The sequence below is a fragment of the Puma concolor genome, chromosome B4 (assembly GCF_028749965.1).
Source record: "Puma concolor isolate L17-30 chromosome B4, mPumCon1.1.hap2, whole genome shotgun sequence".
NCBI classification, from domain to species: Eukaryota; Metazoa; Chordata; class Mammalia; order Carnivora; family Felidae; genus Puma; species Puma concolor.
This window is the reverse complement of record NC_141673.1, coordinates 70455436-70476622: the sequence shown is the minus strand read 5'-3', so window position 1 is coordinate 70476622 and position 21187 is coordinate 70455436. Positions and strand designations below refer to the sequence as shown.

General features: G+C 41.1%; 1 protein-coding gene and 1 long non-coding RNA gene across 2 annotated transcripts in view; one reads left to right on the top strand and one right to left on the bottom strand.

Annotated features, from left to right (window-relative positions):
• The window catches only part of DBX2 (developing brain homeobox 2), a 36722-nt gene extending 33335 nt beyond the window's left edge, over positions 1-3387 (bottom strand). Inside the window, exon 1 of the mRNA XM_025930520.2 lies at positions 2913-3387. Within this exon, the coding sequence (XP_025786305.2) occupies positions 2913-3339 (427 nt within the window). The 5' untranslated portion in view covers positions 3340-3387. The remainder of the gene's footprint in view (positions 1-2912) is intronic.
• LOC147579210 (uncharacterized) lies at positions 3158-19590 on the top strand. The gene is made up of 3 exons (XR_015253662.1): positions 3158-4985; positions 19166-19212; positions 19499-19590. It is a non-coding gene; the product is annotated as an uncharacterized LOC147579210 (long non-coding RNA).
• Positions 19591-21187: the final 1597 nt, after the last annotated feature.

Here is a 21187-nt window from a genome sequence, read left to right as displayed (position 1 = left end):
CCTTGCAGATCCACAGCAAGACAAACAGGAAGGGCAATTTCTTTCCTTATGGACACATACAAAATCACAATCTGATTTATTATTGTGATACACGTAATCAGTTATCACTAGCTTCCGATATTCAATGAAAGACTCGCATAAGGAATATGAAGGTTTGGGACCATTTTTTTTTTCTCCTTCACAAGTCCACAGATGTTTCCACTGTTAACTTCTGACAAAAACAAAATTAGCAAGTGAAGTAATCATTGTAGGAAAAAACTGGCCTCTATGAAAATTAAAGCAGCGAACAGCTATGAAAATGCTTGGAAAGCCATACAGCAGTCCAAACATGGAATGCCACAGGGGCAGAGACAGTCATCCGTTTTGTGCAGTGACGATCCCAATGGTCTAGAACAGAGCCTGACACATGGGAGATACTCGGTAAGCACTTCCTGAACAAATGAAATAGATGGCATCAATAAAAATCGGTAACAAAGATAATGAAGCAGAAATGCATGCAGTGGCATAAATCCCCAAGTTAAAGGGCTCTGTATTTCACCAAGGCACCAATAAAAGGAAGTCTGGGGTTTTCTCATTCAACATTTAGTTTGGTACACTCAACAAGACTGGAAAAAAACTGAGTACTCAATATGCTGAAATGATTAAAAATCCCATTTTGTGATCCACTCACTCCTAAGTAAGGGTCTAAAGGATTAGCAGTGGTTGTTCACTGACATCTCAGAAAGAAATATAAGGAAATACTGTTATCTTTTCAAAAACAGTAGCTCTTCTATACTCTCTATAGAACATCAATCACTATGTCGTCAGTCAGTTAATTTTCAGGTGATAGTAACCTTGTCAGCACTCATTAAAACTTCATAATTCTACACAGCAGCAATGAATTCCCACAACATTTGGTAGGACAAAAATCTGTCACTTAAAGAAAACTAGGGCAATGTTCAGAAAATGACATTCTGTGTCAAATTACAAAGATAAATGAATGTAAATGCTGGTTTTAAGCAGCATATTTGCGGGCACAAATATAGAGAGTTTTAATTTTCTTAAGATACTTTTGTAGATTCAAAAATTAAACACACCCCTTACAAGACTATTTTTTGAAATAAAAGGTTATTTGTTCAAAGGAAAATCAACCTAGGAGAATCTCAAATCTTCAATGAGGGCTCAATAAAACACCAGGAAAAAATATGTGCTTAAACTGTATTAGAATACTTCAAAGGGAAATATAAATTCTCATATTCTCTTAACTATTCCAAAAAAAACCCATTTTTGTATTCTGACACTTTAATAAGTGTACAAGAGTTAATACATCCTTGAAAATTTTTTGTAGTTAGGAGACCCTTTACCCAATAATTGCAATATTTTGAATGAAACAGATATACAAACCTCTTGTTCAGTTATTAAAATATCTGCCTTTGATTTGCATTTGGTTTATTTGAATTTAACCTGTAAAATCTACAAAGGGGAAAAGTAAGTAACTTTCTCTGGTTGAGCAGCCAATCAGGATCAGGGGCAATTTAAGAATCCTTAAAAATAACTTCTATGAACACAATGCCAAACCACTAAAAGTTATGCAAATCACCATTTTTTGTTTGAAAATGTTATTTTTTTGTGACACAACATTATTTACTAAATCTTGTCTAGGTGAACCGGCTTTATACGTTTCTAATTTTCCAAACACTTCAAAAATAAGAGAGTGGCCCAAATTACCAAGGAACATAAACTCTGCCTTTAACAGTATTTTTTCCTTTCCCTAGATGCAAAAGGCTTCCCAGGTTCCTTAGGTTTTACACTGTGTGAATGAGACCGCTCATATAATTATATTTGTTCCATTCTGTTAATAACCATTTCAAGCTGAAAGACCAGGACAGGTTCTAAACATGTTAAGTTCTATACAGCCATTAGCAATAAATTTGATCTGGCAGTTTGCTGGGACAATGGAATCTGCTGAAAAAGCGTCTATTAGTCATTCTGGACAAACCCATCGGGATTAAAAGAATGAGTTAAGATCGCCTAAGGACGCAGCCAAAAAAAATTAATAATAATCCAACTAGATCTCAGCTTCTGAGTTTCCAAAAGGCTTCCCCTTTTTTTCACCGCACATTTCGGCTGCCCCTCCATACGCTTTAGCTAAAATGTGATTAACCCGTCCACATCCTCTGCCCAATCACACCACTTAGGTTTTATGCGAAAATTAAACCAAAATTGTCTTTCTTTTGATAATTTCCCATTTATTGGTGAACTTCCTATCCCAGGTGCCAATTCAGCTGTTTCAGCTCAGCACGAAGAAAAAGTCGTCCTTGATTTCCTTGCGCCTCCGTGATCTCAAATACTGAGCGGAGAAAGCCAAAAGTTTGCGCAACTCTTCTTCCAAAAATCTTTGCGAGCGCTCTTGAACGGCCCCGGCCTTCGCTGCGGACGCAGAAGCAAAGCCCCCGAAGCGGGCCGCGGGAACTGCCCAGGGAGCTGGTGTCCCGCGGCCTCCAGGGCTGGAGGCGGCGAGCAGAAACGCTGAACTTGGGAACAAGACGGGTGAAACTGGTCCAGCGAACCCAGAGATCTCGGGACTAGGGCTGTTCTTTCCCGCTAACCCAATGTGGGGCATTCAGGGTTTCTCCGGAAAGGCCTGAAAATCAAGGCAGCCCTACCACTTGTTGAAAGGAAACAGAGAGGAAGCTGGTGGTATGGGATAGGGGTGGAGGGGGTGTCACAGTTAGTGGTTGAACCCTATTTACCCGCGAAGTGGCATCCCGACGAAAGCTCGAGACGCTCGAGGAAGGTCCCAGGCCGGAGCGGATCCGGGCGCGCTGGGGCCAGGGCTCCCTAGGCGCAGCGCGCACCCCCGGGAGCTCGGATCCCGGACCCGCCGGGCCGGAGGCGCCGGGCGCGGCTGGGGAGGAAAAGAGCTGGCTCACCTGGGGCTGACGGCTGGAAGGTAGAGTCTCGATCCCCCGGAGCCCGGCCCGGCAGCCTGGCGCCGTCGGCCGAGGGGCTGAGCACTTGGAAAGCCCAACGCGTGCCGTACGGCGCTCCGCCGGGGCTGACCGGTTCGGCCGCGGGGCACAGCTTGAGGGGAACGGGGTTAGCCGGCAGGGGCCGGACCTGCGCGCCGGCTGCCGTGGCGGCGGCGGCGGCGGCGGCCACTAGAGCGGACGCCGGGCCGTGGTGCGGGGGTGGCTGCAGCGCGTGCGGCGGGGCGCCCCCGGCCCGCAGCAAGTTCTCGATCAGGAAACTCTTGCCCAAGTTGCCAAAGCCCGGAGCCGCGGGGAAGTTGAGGAGCGCGGAGGACGCCACCACGTCCCAGTACGCGCCGGCGTGGGCCGCCACGGCGCTGGGGAGCATAGTGCGGCGCCCGCGGGCCGCCTGCGCGCCCGCCTCCAGCTCCGCGCGCCGCACCGGGCCCGCGCCGCTCCCTCCCGCCGCTGCCTCCCGCCGCAGCCTCCCGTGGAACCGGAGCGCGCTGAGCCCGGGAAGGAGGAGAGGGCACCGAGGACGCCAGCAGGCTTGGAGCGATATTATTTTTTGGGGTTGGGCGTTTTCTTAAAGGATGGGAGGAGTGAATGTGGGAGGGGGAAGCTGTGCGTGTCTCTGGCCCGCGGCGCAAGCTCTGGGGGCGCCGGGGGAGTCCCTCCTGCTCCCTATGCAGATCCGGATGGTCTCTCTCTCTCTCTCTCTCTCTCTCTCTCTCTCTCTCTCTCTCAGAAGGCTGGAAGGTGTGTCCAGCCCATCCATTCATGTCACCCGGCCCACAAAGTGACAGACGCGGCCAACAATAAGGGCGGCCCCAGAGTCTGAGCTTTGGCAAAGGGAGGGGACGCGTAGCGGGAAGGTGGGCGTGGAGGCCGCGTGAACCGGCCGCGCTCATCCCCTCCCGGCGGCCGGAGCCCTAGCTCTGGAGCCCACGCAGCCCCCCGGAGCGCCAGGGCGCGCGACCGTGGGCGAGGAGTGCCCCGGGGGCGGGCGGCACTCTCTTCTGGAGACCGTTCGGCAGACCACCTGTTGGGCAACCCCCGGCTCTCCAGTGTTGATGTCACTTTCAGGAACCGACGGGCATCCTGGGGAAGCTAACAGGCACTAGAGGCTTGAAGGACTGTAGTCATCAAATAGAGTCGCGACTGTTACTGGGACTGTTGTGGTCCCGCAGATAGATGCGAAGTTTTAAAGAGTGGGTTGCATATGAGATGTGTTCCCCTTTCTTAAGGCAAAGAAAGTGAGTTTTTCTTGGAGACCTTTTAAGAAATTTCAGAGGTTCTAGTAGCTCGTTTCCAATCGCTTTTCTAAGATCATTTAGGAATCACTCCAGAAGAAATGTTCCGATAAATTTTGATCTAGAGAAAGGGATCTTAGTTGGAGGTGGTTAAATATTTGGGTCCAAAACCCGGCAAGAAAAGCCACCACCAACTTTTCCTAACAGAACATGGTTGGGTCCTCCTCCACAGAGCCCAGGATGAGAACACTGGATTATTTAGGATTACAGTTGCTCTTTTATCCCCCCTAGAAATCTGGGTAGTTTCCAGTTTATTAACAGCCTGCTAGAGACTGGGCAGAAGAAAAAAGGGTGTGTGTGTGTGTGTGTGTGTGTGTGTGTGTGTGTAGTTAAAAGTTCCTTTAACCACAAGGCAATTTAAAGCTCCTCATTTTAGAAATTGTATCAATGGAATTTTAAAACGGTGACTTCTCTGTCGATTAACAATTCCCATTGCTACACTCCTGTGCAAATTCAGGTGAATTTACTTAAAATAAGATTTTTAAAAGATTGTGAAAGGTTTGGAGTTACATGTATAGTTTTCCTCTGTATCCTAACAATAATATGGTTCCTAGTTTCAATTTACTTAAAAGCTAGACAGAGTTGCCAGGCTAGTAAGATAAATTTCCTTTTAAAAATTCACCTGGTTGATTTGTGTTTCATTTACTCTAAGGATGTCCAAAGCTTTCTAGAAATCCACCCTCCCTACCTGCTGCCAAACGGAAGGAAAGTTATTTGCAAGGTTGGTGTATGTTACTAATATTTGTTCACTTACTGATTTAGTCAACAAACTTTTCCTGAACATTTCATATTTATGGAGCACTTTTGGTGGTCCTGGGAATATATAGAGAAAAGTCTGGTCCTTGCTTTGTAGGGGTTCACAGCTTAGTGAGGGAGAAAAACAAGTAATATCTGAGAAAGGGATTGTAATTTAGAAGGAAAAGTGAGAGAAAATCTCCAGAGTAAGATTCCTGTAAACTGAGTCTTAAAAGTTAGGGATGGGCTCTGAAGTAGTAACCTTTGAGATTAGCAAGGAAAAGAGAAATTATATCATCCCTGCCAGTCCTAAATCATAGCCACCATTTATTCAGTGTTTACATTTGGCCAATTATACACTAAACAGTTTGTCCATATTAACTTGTAAACTTCATAATAATTCTATAAGCTTGGTACTGTTTTTATCCCAGTATTACTGACGGGGCACAGAAAATTTAAGTAACTTTCCTAAAACAACACCACCACCAGAGTGATAAGGTTAAGATACTATCTAAGCCGGATGATTCCAAAGCCTTAGAACCTTTAATTTTTTTTTTTTTACATTTATTTATTTTTGAGAAACAGAGTGAGACAAAGCGTGAGTGGGGGAGGGGCACAGAGAGAAGGAGACACAGAATCTGAAGCAGGCTCCAGGCTCTGAGCAAGCAGTCAGCACAGAGCCTGATGCGGGCTCGAACCCACAAACTGTGAGATCATGCCCTGAGCCGAAGCTGGACGCTCAACCAACTGAGCCACCCAGGCACCCCAAAGCCTTAGAACCTTTAAATTCAACTCCAGTCTCTTCACAGACCTATTTGCCATGCTAAATGGTGTCACCTGGCCATGCAAAGGAGGCTAAGAAATCAGTATCCTGTTGTTCTATGACAATGCAGACTCGAGTCAAGAGGAACTGTTGGTTCACCCAACTTGCCATAGATAGGAGAGAACTGGAGAAATCCAGACACAAAATGATGTGGAATTTATAGAATTAATGGCAAAAAAACAAAATGGAGAGGATAAATATTACAAAGGTTCAATCTATAGGAACGGATGATGCAGTTCTCAACTGGAGGTGATCCCTTCCTACTCAAGAGACATTTGGCAATGCCTGGGCATACTGTTGGCTGCCGTAACTTGATGAGAGGATGGGGCGGTTAGACACTGGCACCTACTAGCAGGAAGCCAGGGATGCTGCTAAACATCCTACAATTCACAGGACAACAAAGGATTACCCAGCCTGAAATGTCAATAGTGTGGTGGTTGAGAAACCTTGGTTATAGAGGAAAAGGGGAGAATGTAGGATCGCTTCTAGTTTTCTGGTTTAATGACTGAGTAGACCTACTTCATCAGGATGGGGACTTATAAGATGAAGAGCAGGTTTTACATGGACGTGTGAACAGAATGATGGAGATAGATGTTCTGGTTGTTTGTGAGAACATCCAGGGGGAATGGTATAGTGAGAAGAAAAATAAGCCAAGAGACAAAGGCTGGGGAATATCAATGTTAAGAGGATGGATAAAAGAAAGAAGAGTCTTGAAGGAGACTGAAAATGAGCAGTGAAGATTTGAAAACTGAAACCAGAAGAGAGAATGGAGCCTTGGAAGTCAAGGGAGAGAAAGTTTCAAAAAGGAGGAATGACAGATGTTGGTTAAGAATAACTGCTGGTTATGCCCAGCAGTTTCTTTTTCCAACTGGACAGACAGCTCCAGTGCATTTCCCAGTCTGCCTTTCAGACTGTGTATGGTCGGAATAAGAGGAGAAGCGATATAGTTCTCCTCCCATTCTGTCCCCTAAGGATTCACACAGTCCTCCACTCTTTGTTCTTCAGCTCCCAGATGCAGAGGTCCAGGGGATGAAGATGTCCCTAGGGCATGATGGAACCACAAGATGAAAGCAGCCTATGTCCCTGAATCACCACAGAGAAGGCACACAAAGATGAGTATTTACATAAGCAGATCATGACATAAGCAAAAATAAACACTTATTGGGTAATGCCATTAAGATTTAGGAGTTGGTCTCCACAGCCTATCCCACCTACCTTAATTAATATACTAACTCTGTAAATGCCTCAGATTGGAAAAATAGTAATTTGATTCTTAGTGACTTGGGCAAAAGCCTTTTCAAGGGAAGCAAAAGAAGTAGACATCAGTTTGTGCATGACTGAAGATGCATATAGAAGGTAAGAAAGTAGAGAGAGACAAGTTGAAGAAACAGGGGAAAGCTTAAGGGTGTTAATCGGGTAAAAAAAAAAAAAGGCATGAAAATATTATAAGGTAAGAGAAACGAGGCTGGAGATAAAAGTGTGTTTGATGGAGCAAAGAGAGGTGGTAAGCCCAGCACAAGCTGTGTGGGCTCTTTACCTCTTGGTAAAGAAGTGTTCCAGGCCTAAAACCAAGTGAGCAGAATTCCGCATTCTTATGCAGAATGGAGCCCAAGACTTAATTCTCACCCAGCCCTGTGTTCAGTCACTGATTTAGAGAACTCCTTGCCTAAATCCAACTATGATCTTAGCAGCATCCTGGGACTGGAACGCTGTCACAGTTCCTGAAGTGAATCTTTCACACTGGATGTGAACTTGAAAGGGCTGAGAGATGGACATCATTGAGCTTATAAACATATTATAGGACTGTTTCTGTATGGGCTTACACATAAATGTTTAAATGTGTCGTAGAATTCATTCTGACATTTGCCTTCATACTTGGTCATGGGGCTATGGGGATGGCTCTAAACCTCTTAATCTGCTTAATTAGCTATTTGAAGCTCCTGATAACTTATGAAAAAGAACTTAATCGTTGAGAAAGCCTAATAGGCTCAGGCCATTTTGCTGCAGTGTTTCATTCCTTGAAGAAGCACTTTGGTCTGTGCTGAGATCTAGTCCAAAAAAAAAAAAAAGCATCAACACAAAATCACATGCCTTCAGCGTCAGACGGATGAGACCTATGGGCTAGAGAGGTGTAAAGTAACAGAATGTGAGTTAGCTATTAAAGAGGGGGCGGGGTGGAGTCGGAGGCTGCTAAGCAAAGCATGTGCGTAGAACTATTTGTATGGGTAGACCTGTTTGTCACTGGTCTGAAGAAGAAGGCTGGGGCCAGACTGTGTCTTATAGGTAGCGCACAGGATTTTGGATTTTGCCCTTGAATCAATGACATGTGTGCACAAGAAAAAAAAAATGTAACTATATGTGGTGATGGATGTCAACTTAAACTTATTGTGGTAATCATTTTACTGTATATATCAAATCATTATGCTATACACCTAAAACTAATACAGTTCTATATGTCAATTATACCTCAATTTAAAATTGAGATATAATTTAAATTAAAATGCAATTTAAAATGCAAATGTGATCTCATATTTGCATTTCAAAGGACCACTACTGTGGTATGGAGGCTGTGCCAGGATCTGGAGAAGGTGCTGACTAGAGATGTACAAGTAATTCAGAAAAGAGATCCTGGGACTTTGGGCTGGGTTTGTGGCATGACCGTGGAGAGAAGCAGGAGAATATAGAGCCGTCTAGAAGATAACTGTAAATTTAGAGTGTGAGGAAGTCTTGTCTCCGTCAGAACCAGCGTGCTTGGTTTTATCAGACTGTGGGAAATATATAGCCCATTGTGTTTCCTGATATGTTTTGAATGCCAAGAAGTTGAGCTAATTTTAGAATTTAATTGCAGTAACTCTCTTAGCCTGTATTTCTGTTATCTCCACCTTCAGTTCACTTTAGATCTTTTGTGTTTATTTTGATGGCCCTGTTATATGTGAATCCATTTAGTGCAACTCCTCCAACCCTATAAATAATAAGCAAATACAACAAGCAGGTAAATATTTTTTCTTTTAAACACACATGCTTATTCTAAGAAGTAGAATTCTGTAGTGGAATCTAAAGAAGCTTCCCTAATTCCTCTATGATCAGTTGAATTCTCCCTTGGGGCAGGAGAGTCTCTGTGCTTGGTGGAGAGAGAAACTTGGAGCCCAGGTAATATGCACTCTGGATTGCTGACCTCACTGGCACCTCTGAGCACCTACTCCAACAATCAGACATTTTTGAAGAGAAGATGTAATTGTGAGGAATTAGTTCTGTTCTCAACTGAAAGGAGGAGATTCAAGAATATCCTTGTAGCCTTCTTAGTAACCACTGGAAATCTGGCTGGTGCAGGGTTACTCAGGGAGAAATAAATTATTTCCCAAGAACCGCTAACTATGTAGAATCGCTCCACTGCTCAACACCCACTCACGACTCAGAACCTGAGGCAGATTACATCTTAATCCTTAAATTAGAGAAAAAAATATTTTTAAAACGCACAGGAATATGTTAAGAGGTACATTCAACCAATTCAACAATAATTACTCAATTAAATTCTATACAGTAATGTACTTTCTTAAGTATTCTCCCATTCCCTCTGCCCCGCCCCATCCCCAAATACTCTTGGCTCTTCAAAATAAATTCTAAAACTCTGGCTTACCTCTGAAAGACATTTATAAATATGTTTCAGTTTTGATCTGGCAGGACTCATGCTCTCATTGTCCTCCTTTTCCTGCACATGTCTTTTCTGGCTGGCTCTGTGGGCTTTTTGTGTATTATTTTGCCATGCCTCAGGCATTGTTCATCTCCGTGCCCTGCATGCTACCTTCAAGCTCTATTTTACTGACTCTCTTCTGTAACTGGGAGACTTCCCAGTTTCTTTCCAGGCTATTCAACTTCTTTGGCATTCCTTGCTCGTTGATCATTTCTAACCACTTTTCCACTTGTACTGCTTGGCCCAAAGTGGAATGGGAGACTACTGAATGATTTTGAGGAAATTACTCTGGATGTTGCTGAGCGGTAGTCTTTTCGACTGTCCCTCATTGTCTCAGTGTCCCCACAGCCACAGGTGCCCCTCATTCATATTGAAATCCTACAGTTTTCTGGTTTGCCCTCAATCACTGCTTTGGACAAAAGGGAGGACACACATCCACATCGCACTGTGAATTTTGTCCTGTTCCCCAATGTTTACAACCAAAATAGTCCCTTCACACGAACATTAAGTGGTTTTTTTGCATTTACTGCCAAAAGTATGAAGTACACACAGAGAAGTTAATCCCTTATGAAACTGCTCTAAGGCTATGAACCCAGACTCTCTGAACCAAATTTAGACGTGTCAGCCTCCTTGCTTTAAAGTGTCATTTCTCTGGCGAGGATTTGTCTCGTGTAAAATGTAATAAGCATTTTAGGCAAATAAAATTAATCCCCAGAGGTTTTTTTTTTCTTTCCTAGCCCCCCTGTTCTCTATTGAGTTTCCCAGCTTTGATTTATCTGGAAAGTAGAGTAATATTACAAAGCTTCTGAAGTAAGCATTGCTTGACAGCCGACCATTTAAATTGCGTGGTGTAACTCTCAAGTGACCCTCCTTATGTCACTCAAATATTCTCTCTTGTTTTCAGGCTCATGCATATATTTCACTCTCCTCATCATTTCATCTACACATCTTCCCCAGCCCCAATCCAACACCTCTGGTCCAACTACACTTCTTTCTTTTAACTTAAGCACAACCAACCTCAGGAGCTTCCTGAGTGAAATCTGAAACTGGCCCCCAGAACAAGAAGGGCAAGGAGAGACCTAAGAAAGAGACCACTCCATATAGGGCAGTGGCAGATTGGATAAGCCAAGGCATACCATACGAGATTTCTCTCAGGTGGCCACAAGACCAGTAGATCTCTGCATCCATCCACCAAATTTTAAAAGTTTATATAGAGTCTTTAACTGGGTTCAGTCATGTTATACTATCCAGATATTCTCAATACATTGACCTCTGAAGGCCATGTCCTTGAAAACACCTTCCACAATGGGAACAGTGGGGAGAGTATATACTCCAAGCACAGGGGGTGGGGGTGGGTGGGGGTGAGGAGCTTCTGATTGCCCATGCCCAGTGTTTAGTTCTATGGTCAACTGGCAATCATGCACATTCAGTTACCTCCTCCAGAACACCAACTCATGACTGGCTCTCATAGTCTTACATACCTTCCTCTTCCATGGTGTGTCTTGAGCAGTCAGCAGGTTTCACTAACATGGAAGTGAGTTGTCTGGTGGCTATCTGGCTGCACTGGATAGCCATTGTAGCTCTCTGCGGTAACTGTAGGCCAGTATCACAACATCAGTAGAGGCACATGCAAGAGAAAACACGGATCATGATAAGGATTCCCAAATTAAGTAACATTTTTTTTTCCACCAAGAGTCCCATGATCCAAACCATTGATTGCTAAGTCCCTTAGGCTATGGGTTGGATCACTCAAGGAGTTCACTTGTATCCTCATATGATTTAGTAAAGATGACACATTAGTATACTTATCAGGTATGGACACACAGCACTTTGTTTGGATAATGGCATAGGTGCCTATTACAAGGCATTAGTAATGTCTAAGGCCATTCTATTTTGGAAGACAGTTTTTCTCATTAAAAACATTTCAGTGTTCAGTTAAGGACAGGCTTTGTTAGCCATCATTTAAGGTTTGCTGGGTGAATTTGATAAGGGCTTCTAAACGTGCTGTAACTATTCCTGGCCAATGGAGGAAACAAAGATGGTGGCCAAATGATTGTACTGGTGGAAAACAGGAATTCATGGACTGGTGGACTTTCAAGTTATAAGGGTGTTCACATCATCTTTAGTTGCGGTAGCATCATTACTAGGGTAAGATAGTGGTTGATTTCTTGACACTTTAGGTATGTTATACTTTTGGGGTGAATTTGCCCCTGACTAGCTGACTTTTAGCTGCAGGTTGCTGATAATATTTGGTTGACTTGCAAAAGTGCATTCACTAAGAGGAGTTATTGTTTTTCTATTGAATAGGGTTAAAACTGATTCAGGTGGCTACTTGTTCCCATGGTTATACAACAGTCACTTTAGATAAAGCTTGTGGAAACTTTAAATTCTCAATTCTCCCTTTTTCTCATTCATCCAGAGCTCTAGAAGAGATAATCAAAGATTTTCTAGATCTTACCACAGTTGTTGATTCTATTTAAAGCTATGGTTTATAGAGATAGGATTTTTAGGTGGAGCATTAGTGTGATATTATCCTGTGTTTGTCTGGAATCATTTTAGTCATCTGTCAAGATGGTGATTATGCAGAAATATTTAAGACTCTGGACAACAGACATCAGATATCTATGAGACAAGTAAATATAAATATTTAAGAAGGCATCAGAAGATTCTTTAGAACTAGGTCTGATTGAGTAAACAATTCCCAAAAATTTCCTATGACCATCTTAAATAGCTAGGTGGCCTTTTTTAAAAAATTTCAGTGTAGCTAATATATAGTGTTATATTATTTACATGTATATAATATAGTGATTCAACAATTCTATGCATTACTCAATGCTCATCATGATAAGTATACTCTTAATATCCATTCTCCCACTCACCTTCCCTCTGGTAACCATCAGTTTGTTCTTTATAGTTAAGTCTGTTTTTTGGATTCTCTCTCTCTCTCTTTTTTCTGCTTTTTTTGTTTTGTCTCTTAAATCATATGGTATTTGTCTTTCTCTAACTGACTTATTTCACTTAGTATTATATTCTCTAGATCCATCCATGTTGTTGGAAATGGCAAGATTTCATTCTTTTTTATGGCTGAGTAATATTCCAGTGTGTGTGGGGGGGGGGGGAGGGAGACAGAGAGAGAGAATATGTGTGTGTATACTACATCTTCTTTATCCACTCATCTATTGATGGAAATTTGGGCTGCTTCCATATTTTGGCTATTGTAAATAATGCTGCAATAAACACAGGGATGCATGTACCCTTTGAATTAATGTTTTTGTATTTTTTGGGTAAAAACCCAGTAGTGTGATTCATGGATCATAAGTTAGTTCTGTTTTTAACTTTTTGAGGAACCTCCATACTGTTTTCCACAACGGCTGCACCAGTTCACATTCTCGACAGTGCAAGGGGATTCCTTTTTCTCCACCTCCTTGCCATAACCTGTCATTTCTGTTGTTGATTTTAGCCATTCTGATGAGTCATCATTTTCCTGACGACGTGTGATGTTGAGCATCTTTTCATGTGTCTGTTGGCCATCCATAAGTCTTCTTCGGAAAAATGCCTAATGATGTTTTCTGCCTATTTTTAAATTGGATTTTTTTGTGTGTGTGGAGTTATTGAAGTTCTTTCTCTGTTTTATTGGATATATCATTTGCAGATATCTTCTCCCATTCAGTAGGTTGTCTTTTAATTTTGTTGACTATTTCCTTTTCTGTGCAGAAGCTTTTTATTTTGATGTGGTCCTAATAGTTTATTTTGTTTTTGTTTCCCTTACCTCAGGGTCCAATCTAGAAAAAAGTTGCTATGGATGATGTCAAAAAAAGGTATTGCCTGTGTTGTTTTCTAGGAATTTTGTGGCTTCAGGTCTCACATTTGGATCTTTAATACATTTTGAATTTGTCTTTGTGTATGGTTTAAGAAAGTGGTGCAGTTTCTTTCTTTTGTGTGTTGTCCAGTTTTCCCAACATCAGTTGTTGAAGAAACAGTCCTTTTCCCATTAGATATTCTTTCCTGCTTTGTTTAAGATTAATTGACCATGTAGTGTGAGTTTATTTCTGGGGTTTCTGTTTTGTTCCATTGATCCATGTGTCATTTTTATGCCAGTACCATACTGTCTTGATGACTATAGCTTTGTAATATAACTTGTGGTACCTCCAGCTTTGTTTTCCTTTTTCTTTTTTTTTTAAGTTTGTTTGCTTGTTTGTTTATTATGAGAGAGACAGGGGGGTGGTGAGCATAGGTCAGAAAGAAATGGAGAGAGAGAGAGAGAGAGAGAGAATGAATCCCAAGCAGGCTCCACACCACCAATGCAGAGCCCAACGTGGGGCTTGAATTCACGAACAATGAGATCATGACCTGAGCCAAAATCAAGAGTCAGATGCTTAATTGACTGAGCCACTCAGGCACCTGTTTTTCTTTTCAAGATTGCTTTTGCTATTTGAGGTCTTTGTCATTCCATACAAATTTTAGGATAGCTTGTTCCAGTTCTGTGAAAAATGCCGTTGGTATTTTGATAGGGATTGCATTAAATGTGAGATGGATTTGGGTAGTATAGACATTTTGACAATATTTGTTCTTCCAATCCATAAGCATGAAATATCTTTCCATTTCTTTGTGTCAGCTTCAGTTTCTTTCATCAGTGTTTTATAATTTTCAGAGTACAGGTCTTTCACCCCTTTGATTAGTTTTATACCTAGGTGTCCTATTTTTGATGCAGTTGTACATGGGATTATTTTCTTAATCTCTCCTGCTGCTTCATTTTTGATGTATATAAATGCATTTCTGTACTTTGATTTTGTATCCTGTAACTTTACTGAGTTAATTTATGGGTTCTAGTAGTTTTTTGGTAGAGTCTTCTGGGTTTTCTACATAGAGTAACATGTCATCTGCAAATAGTGAACATTTTACTTCTTCTTTACTGATTTGGATGTCTTTTATTCTTTTTGCTGTCTGATTGCTGTGGCTAGGACTTCCAGTACTATGTCAAACAAAAGTGGTAAGATTTGACATCCTTGTCCTGTTCCTGACCTTAGAGGAAAACCTCTCAGCTTTTCCCATTAAGGATGATGTTAGCTGTGAGTTTTTCATATATGGCCTTTATTATGTTGAGGTATGTTCCCTCCAAACATACTTTGTTGAGAGTTTTTATAATGAATGGATGTTGTCAAATGCTTTTTCTACATATACTGAAATGATCATGTGGTTCTTATCTTTTACATTACATATGTGCCATATCATGTTGATTGATTTGTGAATATTGAAACATCATTGTATCCTAAGAATAAATCCCATTTGACCATAATGAATGATCTTTTTAATGTACTGTCGTTGTGGTTTGCTGATATTTCCTTGAGGGTTTCTGCACCTATGTTCAACAGAGATGTTGGCCTATAGTTCTCTTTTTCTTTTTGTAGTATCTTTACCTGGTTTTGGTATCAGGGTAATTCTGGCCTCATAGAATGAATTTGGAAGTTTTCCTTCCTCTTCTATTTTTTAGAATAGTTTGAGAAGAAGAGGTATTAACTCTTTTTTAAATGTCTGATAGAATTCACCTGTTAAGCCATCTGGTTCTGGGCTTTTTGTTTGTTGGGAGTTTTTTGATTATTGACTCAGTTTCCTTGCTGGTAATTGGTCTGCTCAAATTTCCTACTTCTTTCTACTTCATTGTTGGAAGGTTCTATGTTTCTATGAATTTGTCCATTTTTTCTAGGTTGACCAATTTGCTGGCATATAATTTTTCATAATCTCTCATAATCCTTTGTATTTCTGTGGTGTTGGTTATTATTTCTCCTTTTACACTGTGATTTTGTTTATTTGAGTTCTCTCTCTCTCTCTAAATATTTATCAATTTTGTTGATCTTTTCAAAGAACTAGCTCCTGGTTTCATTGAGTTTCTCTATCATTTATTTCTGTTCTCATCCATATTATTTCCTTCCATCTACTGGTTTTGGATTTTGTTTGTTGTTCTTTTTCTAGGTCCTGTAGGTGTAAGGTTAGGTTGTTTATTGGAGATTTTTCTTGCTTCTTGAGGTAGGCCTGTATTTCTATAAACTTCCCTCTTAGGACCACTTTTGCTGCATTCCAAAGATCTTGGACCATTGTGTTTTCATTTTCATTTGTCTCCATGTATTTTTTTATTTCCTCTTTGATTTCTTGGTAGACTCATACATTATTTAATAGTATGCTATGTCACCTCCCTGTATTTGTTCTGTTTCCACATTTTTTTCTTGCGGTTGATTGCTAGTTTTACAGCTTTGTGTTGAGAAAAGATGCATGGTGTGACTTCAATCTTTTTAATTTGTTAAGATTTGTTTTAGGGCCTAATATGTGGTCTGTTTTGGAGAATATTCCATGTGCACTTGAAAAGAATGTGTATTCTGCTGTTTTAGGATAGAATGATCTGAATATATCTGTTAAGTCCATCTGTTCCAATATGCCATTGAGGTCATCATTTCCTTATAGATTTTCTGTTTGGATGATCTGTTCATTGATGTAGGTGGGGTGTTAAAGTTCCCTACTACTAATGTGCTACTATCAGTTCCTTTATGCTGGTTATTAACTGTTTTATGTATTTGGGCGATTCTGTTTTAGGTGCATACATATTTAGAGTTGTTATAGCTTCATGTTGTTTGTCCCCCTTTGTGATTATATAATGTTCTTGTTTGTCTCTTGTTACAGTCTTTGTTATAAAGTCTACTTTGTCAGATATAAGTATTGCCAACCCAGCTTTATTTTCATAGCCATTTGCATGGTAGATGTTTCTCCATCCCCTCACTTTCAATCTGCAGGTGTCATAGGTCTGAAATGAGTCTCTTGTATGCGGCATATAGATGGGTCTTGTTTTTTATCCATTCTGTCACCCTGTGTCTTTTGATTGGAGTGTTTAGTCCATTTACAGTCAAAGTAATTACTGATGGATATGTATCTTTTGCCATTCTATGCCATCTTATTGCCATTCTATTACTTGTTTTATGGTTATTGTTGTAATTCTTCTCTATTCATTTCTTTCCTTGTTTTCTTGTCTCACCACAAGCTGCCTCTTTTAGTGATATACTTGGATTCCTTTCTCTCTTTTTTTTTTTTGCATATCTTTTACTAGTTTTTGATTTGTGGTTACCATTAGGTTTGTATATAATGTCTTCTGCATATAGCAGTCTATATTAAGTTGTTGGTCATGTAAGTTTGAACACATTGTTTACTCCTCCCCCCTCGCGCCCCCTCCCCCATTTTAGATAGATGGTGGGAGTCCCTTGGCTGATTTTGCCTTTGTGCTTCCTACATTTCTTGTTCTCACATATGGTCTTTCCTTTCCACTCAGAGTCCCCTTTAATATATCTTGTAGGGATGGTTAGTGATTGTGAATTCTTTTAACCTTTGTTTGTCTGGGAAACTCTTTATCTCTTCTATTATGAAAGATAGCCTTGCTGGATAGAGTATTCTTGGATGCAGATTTTTCCCTTTTGGCAATTCGAATATATCATGCCACTCCCTTCTGGCCTGCAGAGTTTCTGTAGAAAAATCTGATGATAGCCTATGGAGTTTCCCTTTTATGAAACTGTTTTGATTTTTCTTTATGCTTTTAAAATCCAATCTGTATCAGTACTTTTCATCAGTTAATTACTATGTGTCTTGGTATAGACCTCCTTGGGTTGATTTTGTTGGGGGCTCTGTGGCTCCTGGATCTGAATTTCTGTTTCCTTCCCCAGATTTGGAGAGTTTTCAGCTATTATTTTTTCCAATAGATTTTCTGCCTCCTTTGCTATCCCTTCTCCTTCTAGGATCCCTGTAATGCAAATGTTAGTATACTTGATGAGTTGCTGAGTTCCCTAAGTCTATCCTCATTTTGCATATTTTATTTCCTCTCTCACCTGCTCAGCTTGACTGTTTTCCCTTACTCTGTCGTCTGGGTCACGATTCATTCTACTTCCTGTAGTCTGCTATTTATTTCATCTAGCATGTTTTTAATTTCATTTATTGTGTTTTTCATCTCTGGTTCTTTTTTATCTCTTTGTTAAGGGTCTCACTGATGCCCTCCACTCTTTTCTCAAGTCTAGTGAGTATATTTATGACCATTACTTTAAATTCTCTATCAGGCATCTTACTTATCTTTGTTTCACTTAGGTCTCTTGCTATGGTTTTGCCCTGTTTTTTTCATTTGGGACATATTCCTCTGTCTCTTTCTGTGTGTTATGAAAGTCAGCCACTTCTGCTTTTGAAAATAGTGGCCTTATGAAGAAGAGGTCCTGTAGTGGCCTTGCAATGGAGTGTCTCCTGATTATCAGAAGCTGGCAGTTTAGGATGTCTCCTACGTGTGTTATTTGCACTCTGCTGTTGGGGCTGATCTGCTTTTTCCTTCAGTCCAGTCAGCTGCAATGGCTCTCTTTGACTGTTCTGGGCGGGGTTTGGTCCCTGCGATGATAGTGGACTAGGCTAGAGCTGCCTTGGGCTTGAATTGAGTTAGACCAGAGACACAGTAGCACCATACCACAAGGTGCTTTCCCTGTGTTGTCCCCTGAGAAGCTTTCGTTGGTGGGCAGGGCCTATAACAGACCAGCTGTCTGACCCCAGCCCACTGCCGGGGCCACAGTCTGACTAGTATGTGTGGTTGCCTTTCCCTCTCCTTATGGCAGAAGTCACTTTGGAGTGACTGTCAGAGATGCTTGCATACTGCCAGGATTGTGGCCCTGGTTTGAATGGGCTCTGGCCAAGACTGTAGTGAAGGGTGCAATCCCAAAAAGCATGTGAGGTTCGGATGCACAGTTTTAGCAAGGTTTGCATGTTGGTCCTCCACCAGAGGGGACCTGCCACCATACTGCTAGGACCAACGTTACATAAAGTGTGCTGGCAGGGAGACAGTGCTGGCATGGCTCATACTGGTTTCTGTGTGGAGGGAACCCATAGCACCAGGACTGAGGCAGGCCTGGCTGGAGAAGACAGATTTGCCAAAGCCAGACAGGGCAGGGTGTAAGCAAGTTAGGTAATGAATTATGCACTATGTTGATTCCTGCAGATGACCATGTATTTATGCTGGGGCCTGGGGAGGGAAATGGTACCTGCTAGCTCCTTTGTTTCTGCAGGAGTCTTCCAGAGATCTCTGTCTCTCCAGGACACATTCTGAGATTAGTAAATAACTCCCTCTCTATGCCCCCAGGCCTTTTCCAAACTGTTGCTTCTGTCCTGTATCTCTAGGGGCTGTTATTTGTGCTGTCTTTTTAAGGGTGGTAGTTCAGTTTCCCTCTTGCTCTCCTGGCTCTCCCAGAGCCAAGCATGCTGATTTTTAAAATTATAGGCTTTAAGTCCCACTGGTTATAAAAACTCATGAAATTTGTCCTATACCTATTGTTTTGTTTGTCATATGAACTTTGCTTCTGTTATATTATTTTTTTATGTATTGCAATTTTGAATTGTGTAATCATTTCTAATGGAGTTGTATCTTGTAGAAATCTGCTATCATCTGACTTTCATGAGTATCACTCTAGAGATGCTTTGTGGCTACTTCTGCCAATTTTCCCTCATCTGCCAAGATGAGGTCTTGGGAAGATGCAAATTGAAGAATTGAAACTGAAACCCAAGCTATGTATTTTAAAAGAATAATGCCATATTGTATCCTGTAATTTCTAGTTGTTTTATATCAGTAGGTTTTGTTTTTATTTTACAGGTCTATCTCAGAGTTATTGTGGCTTCAATTCCAGATCACACATAAAAGTGAGTGTCACAATAAAATGAGTCAAATGAATTTTTTTGGTTTTAAGTACATATAAAAGTCACATGTACACTATGCTGTGTCTATTGTGTATAATAGCATTATGTCTGAAAAATGTACATACCTTAATTTAAAAATACTTTGTTGCTAAAAATGCTAACAATCATCCTAGCTTTCAGTGAATTATTGCTTTTAGTGGTGGAGGGTATTGCTTCAGTGTTGATGGTTGACCGATTAAGATAGTGTTTGTTGAAGGTTGACATGACTGTGGCAATTTCTTAAAATTAGATGTCAGTTTCTTGCTGTTTCTACCACCTCACCTCTGCACCCACCTACAAAAAGGGACTAGACACTGAGGAACGACAAGTACGAGGCCAGAGGTGAGTGCATACTTGGTTTTTAAGAATAGTAAGGAGGCCAGTGTGGATGCAGCATGGATATTTGGGAATTTAATGGAAATGTTATTGGGAGATAACCTGGAACCAGGTCATTTACAGTTTAATAGGTCATCAGAAAGGCTTTCAGTTTTGTTCTAAGTGTGATGTGCAATGACCTAATGAAAGGTCAAAACAAGGAAATTACATGATTTGGTTTATATTATGGAATAGTCACTCCAGCCTCCAAGGAGGGAGTTGGAAGAGAAATGAAGTGGTCCATATGAGGAATAACAGTGGCATGGCCTAGGGTTGAGGTAATAGTGGCAATAAAAAGTGGTCATACTTGGGGACTACTTTGAATTTAGCTCTTACATTTGCTGATGGATTAGGAGTCAAGGATTACTCCTTTTAATTTTATCTAAGTTGCATGAGATGCTACGAGGTGCTATGAAATCACTTTGGTGTATTAGTTTGGGATGCCTATTAGACATACAGGTAAGGATGTTGCTTAGGGCATTAGATACAGGAGTCTGGAGTTCAGGGGAGAATTGAAGCTCAATATATACATTTGGAAATCATCAATATGTAAGTGGTATTTAAAACAATATAATTGGGTTAGATCATCCAGGGCAGTGCTTTCTAATCTTTCTTATGTCACTGACTACATAAAAAATTATAATAGCTGTATACTTGAAGAGGCAAATAGACAAAGTTGTGTGAAGCTAGAGGTGATGACCAGGAACCTCCAGGAATCACATCTCAGAAACGTTTATAACCTGTGTGCTCACACTGGTTAGGACAGTAGTCAAAAAGCATGCCATGGTAACTTCAACACTTAGAGGTCACAGAGTAGGAGAGTATTTAGCAAGAGACTGATAAGAACTTGCAGGTGGTAAGAGAAAATTAGTACCATGTGGCATTCCAGAAGCCAAGTAAAGAAAGTGATTTGAAAAGGAAAGAGAATCAACTCATCCACTGCTGCAGTTAGGTTGAGTAAGAGGGGGATCAAGAATTGACTATTACCTGTTTTAGAGATGAATGAACTGAGGCTCAGAGAGATTTCCCAAGGCTGGGGATGGGTCTGAGAATCTACATTTTAAATAAGATTCCAGGTGATGAAGATGCTGCTAGTTCCTGGATCACATTGACCATTAAGGCTTCTAGACCAAACTCTTTTGCCTAATTCTTTTCTTTAATTCTTAAATAGAAAACATATATTTTAAATGTCTATTTTGAGGCAGAGAGAGAGAATGAGCAGGGGAGGGGGAGAGAGAGAGGGGGGGAGACAGAGAATCCCAAGCAGGCTCCGCACCATCAGTGTGGAGCCCGACATAGAGCTTGAACTCACCAACTGTGAGATCATGACCTGAGCTGAGATCAAGAGTTGGATGCTTAACTGACTGAGCCACCCAGGTGCTCCTGTAGGAAATACTTTCTTAAATAAAATGGATTATTAGATCGGGCAAATTGAGATTTTCAAGGACCTTAACAATTATTATTTTAGTCTAGTCATGAAAATGAAAGCCTGATTAGAATGGGTTCAAAGGATATCATAAGTGAAGAGAGAGTGGCAGTGCATTTAAGGAAATCTCTTGAAGAG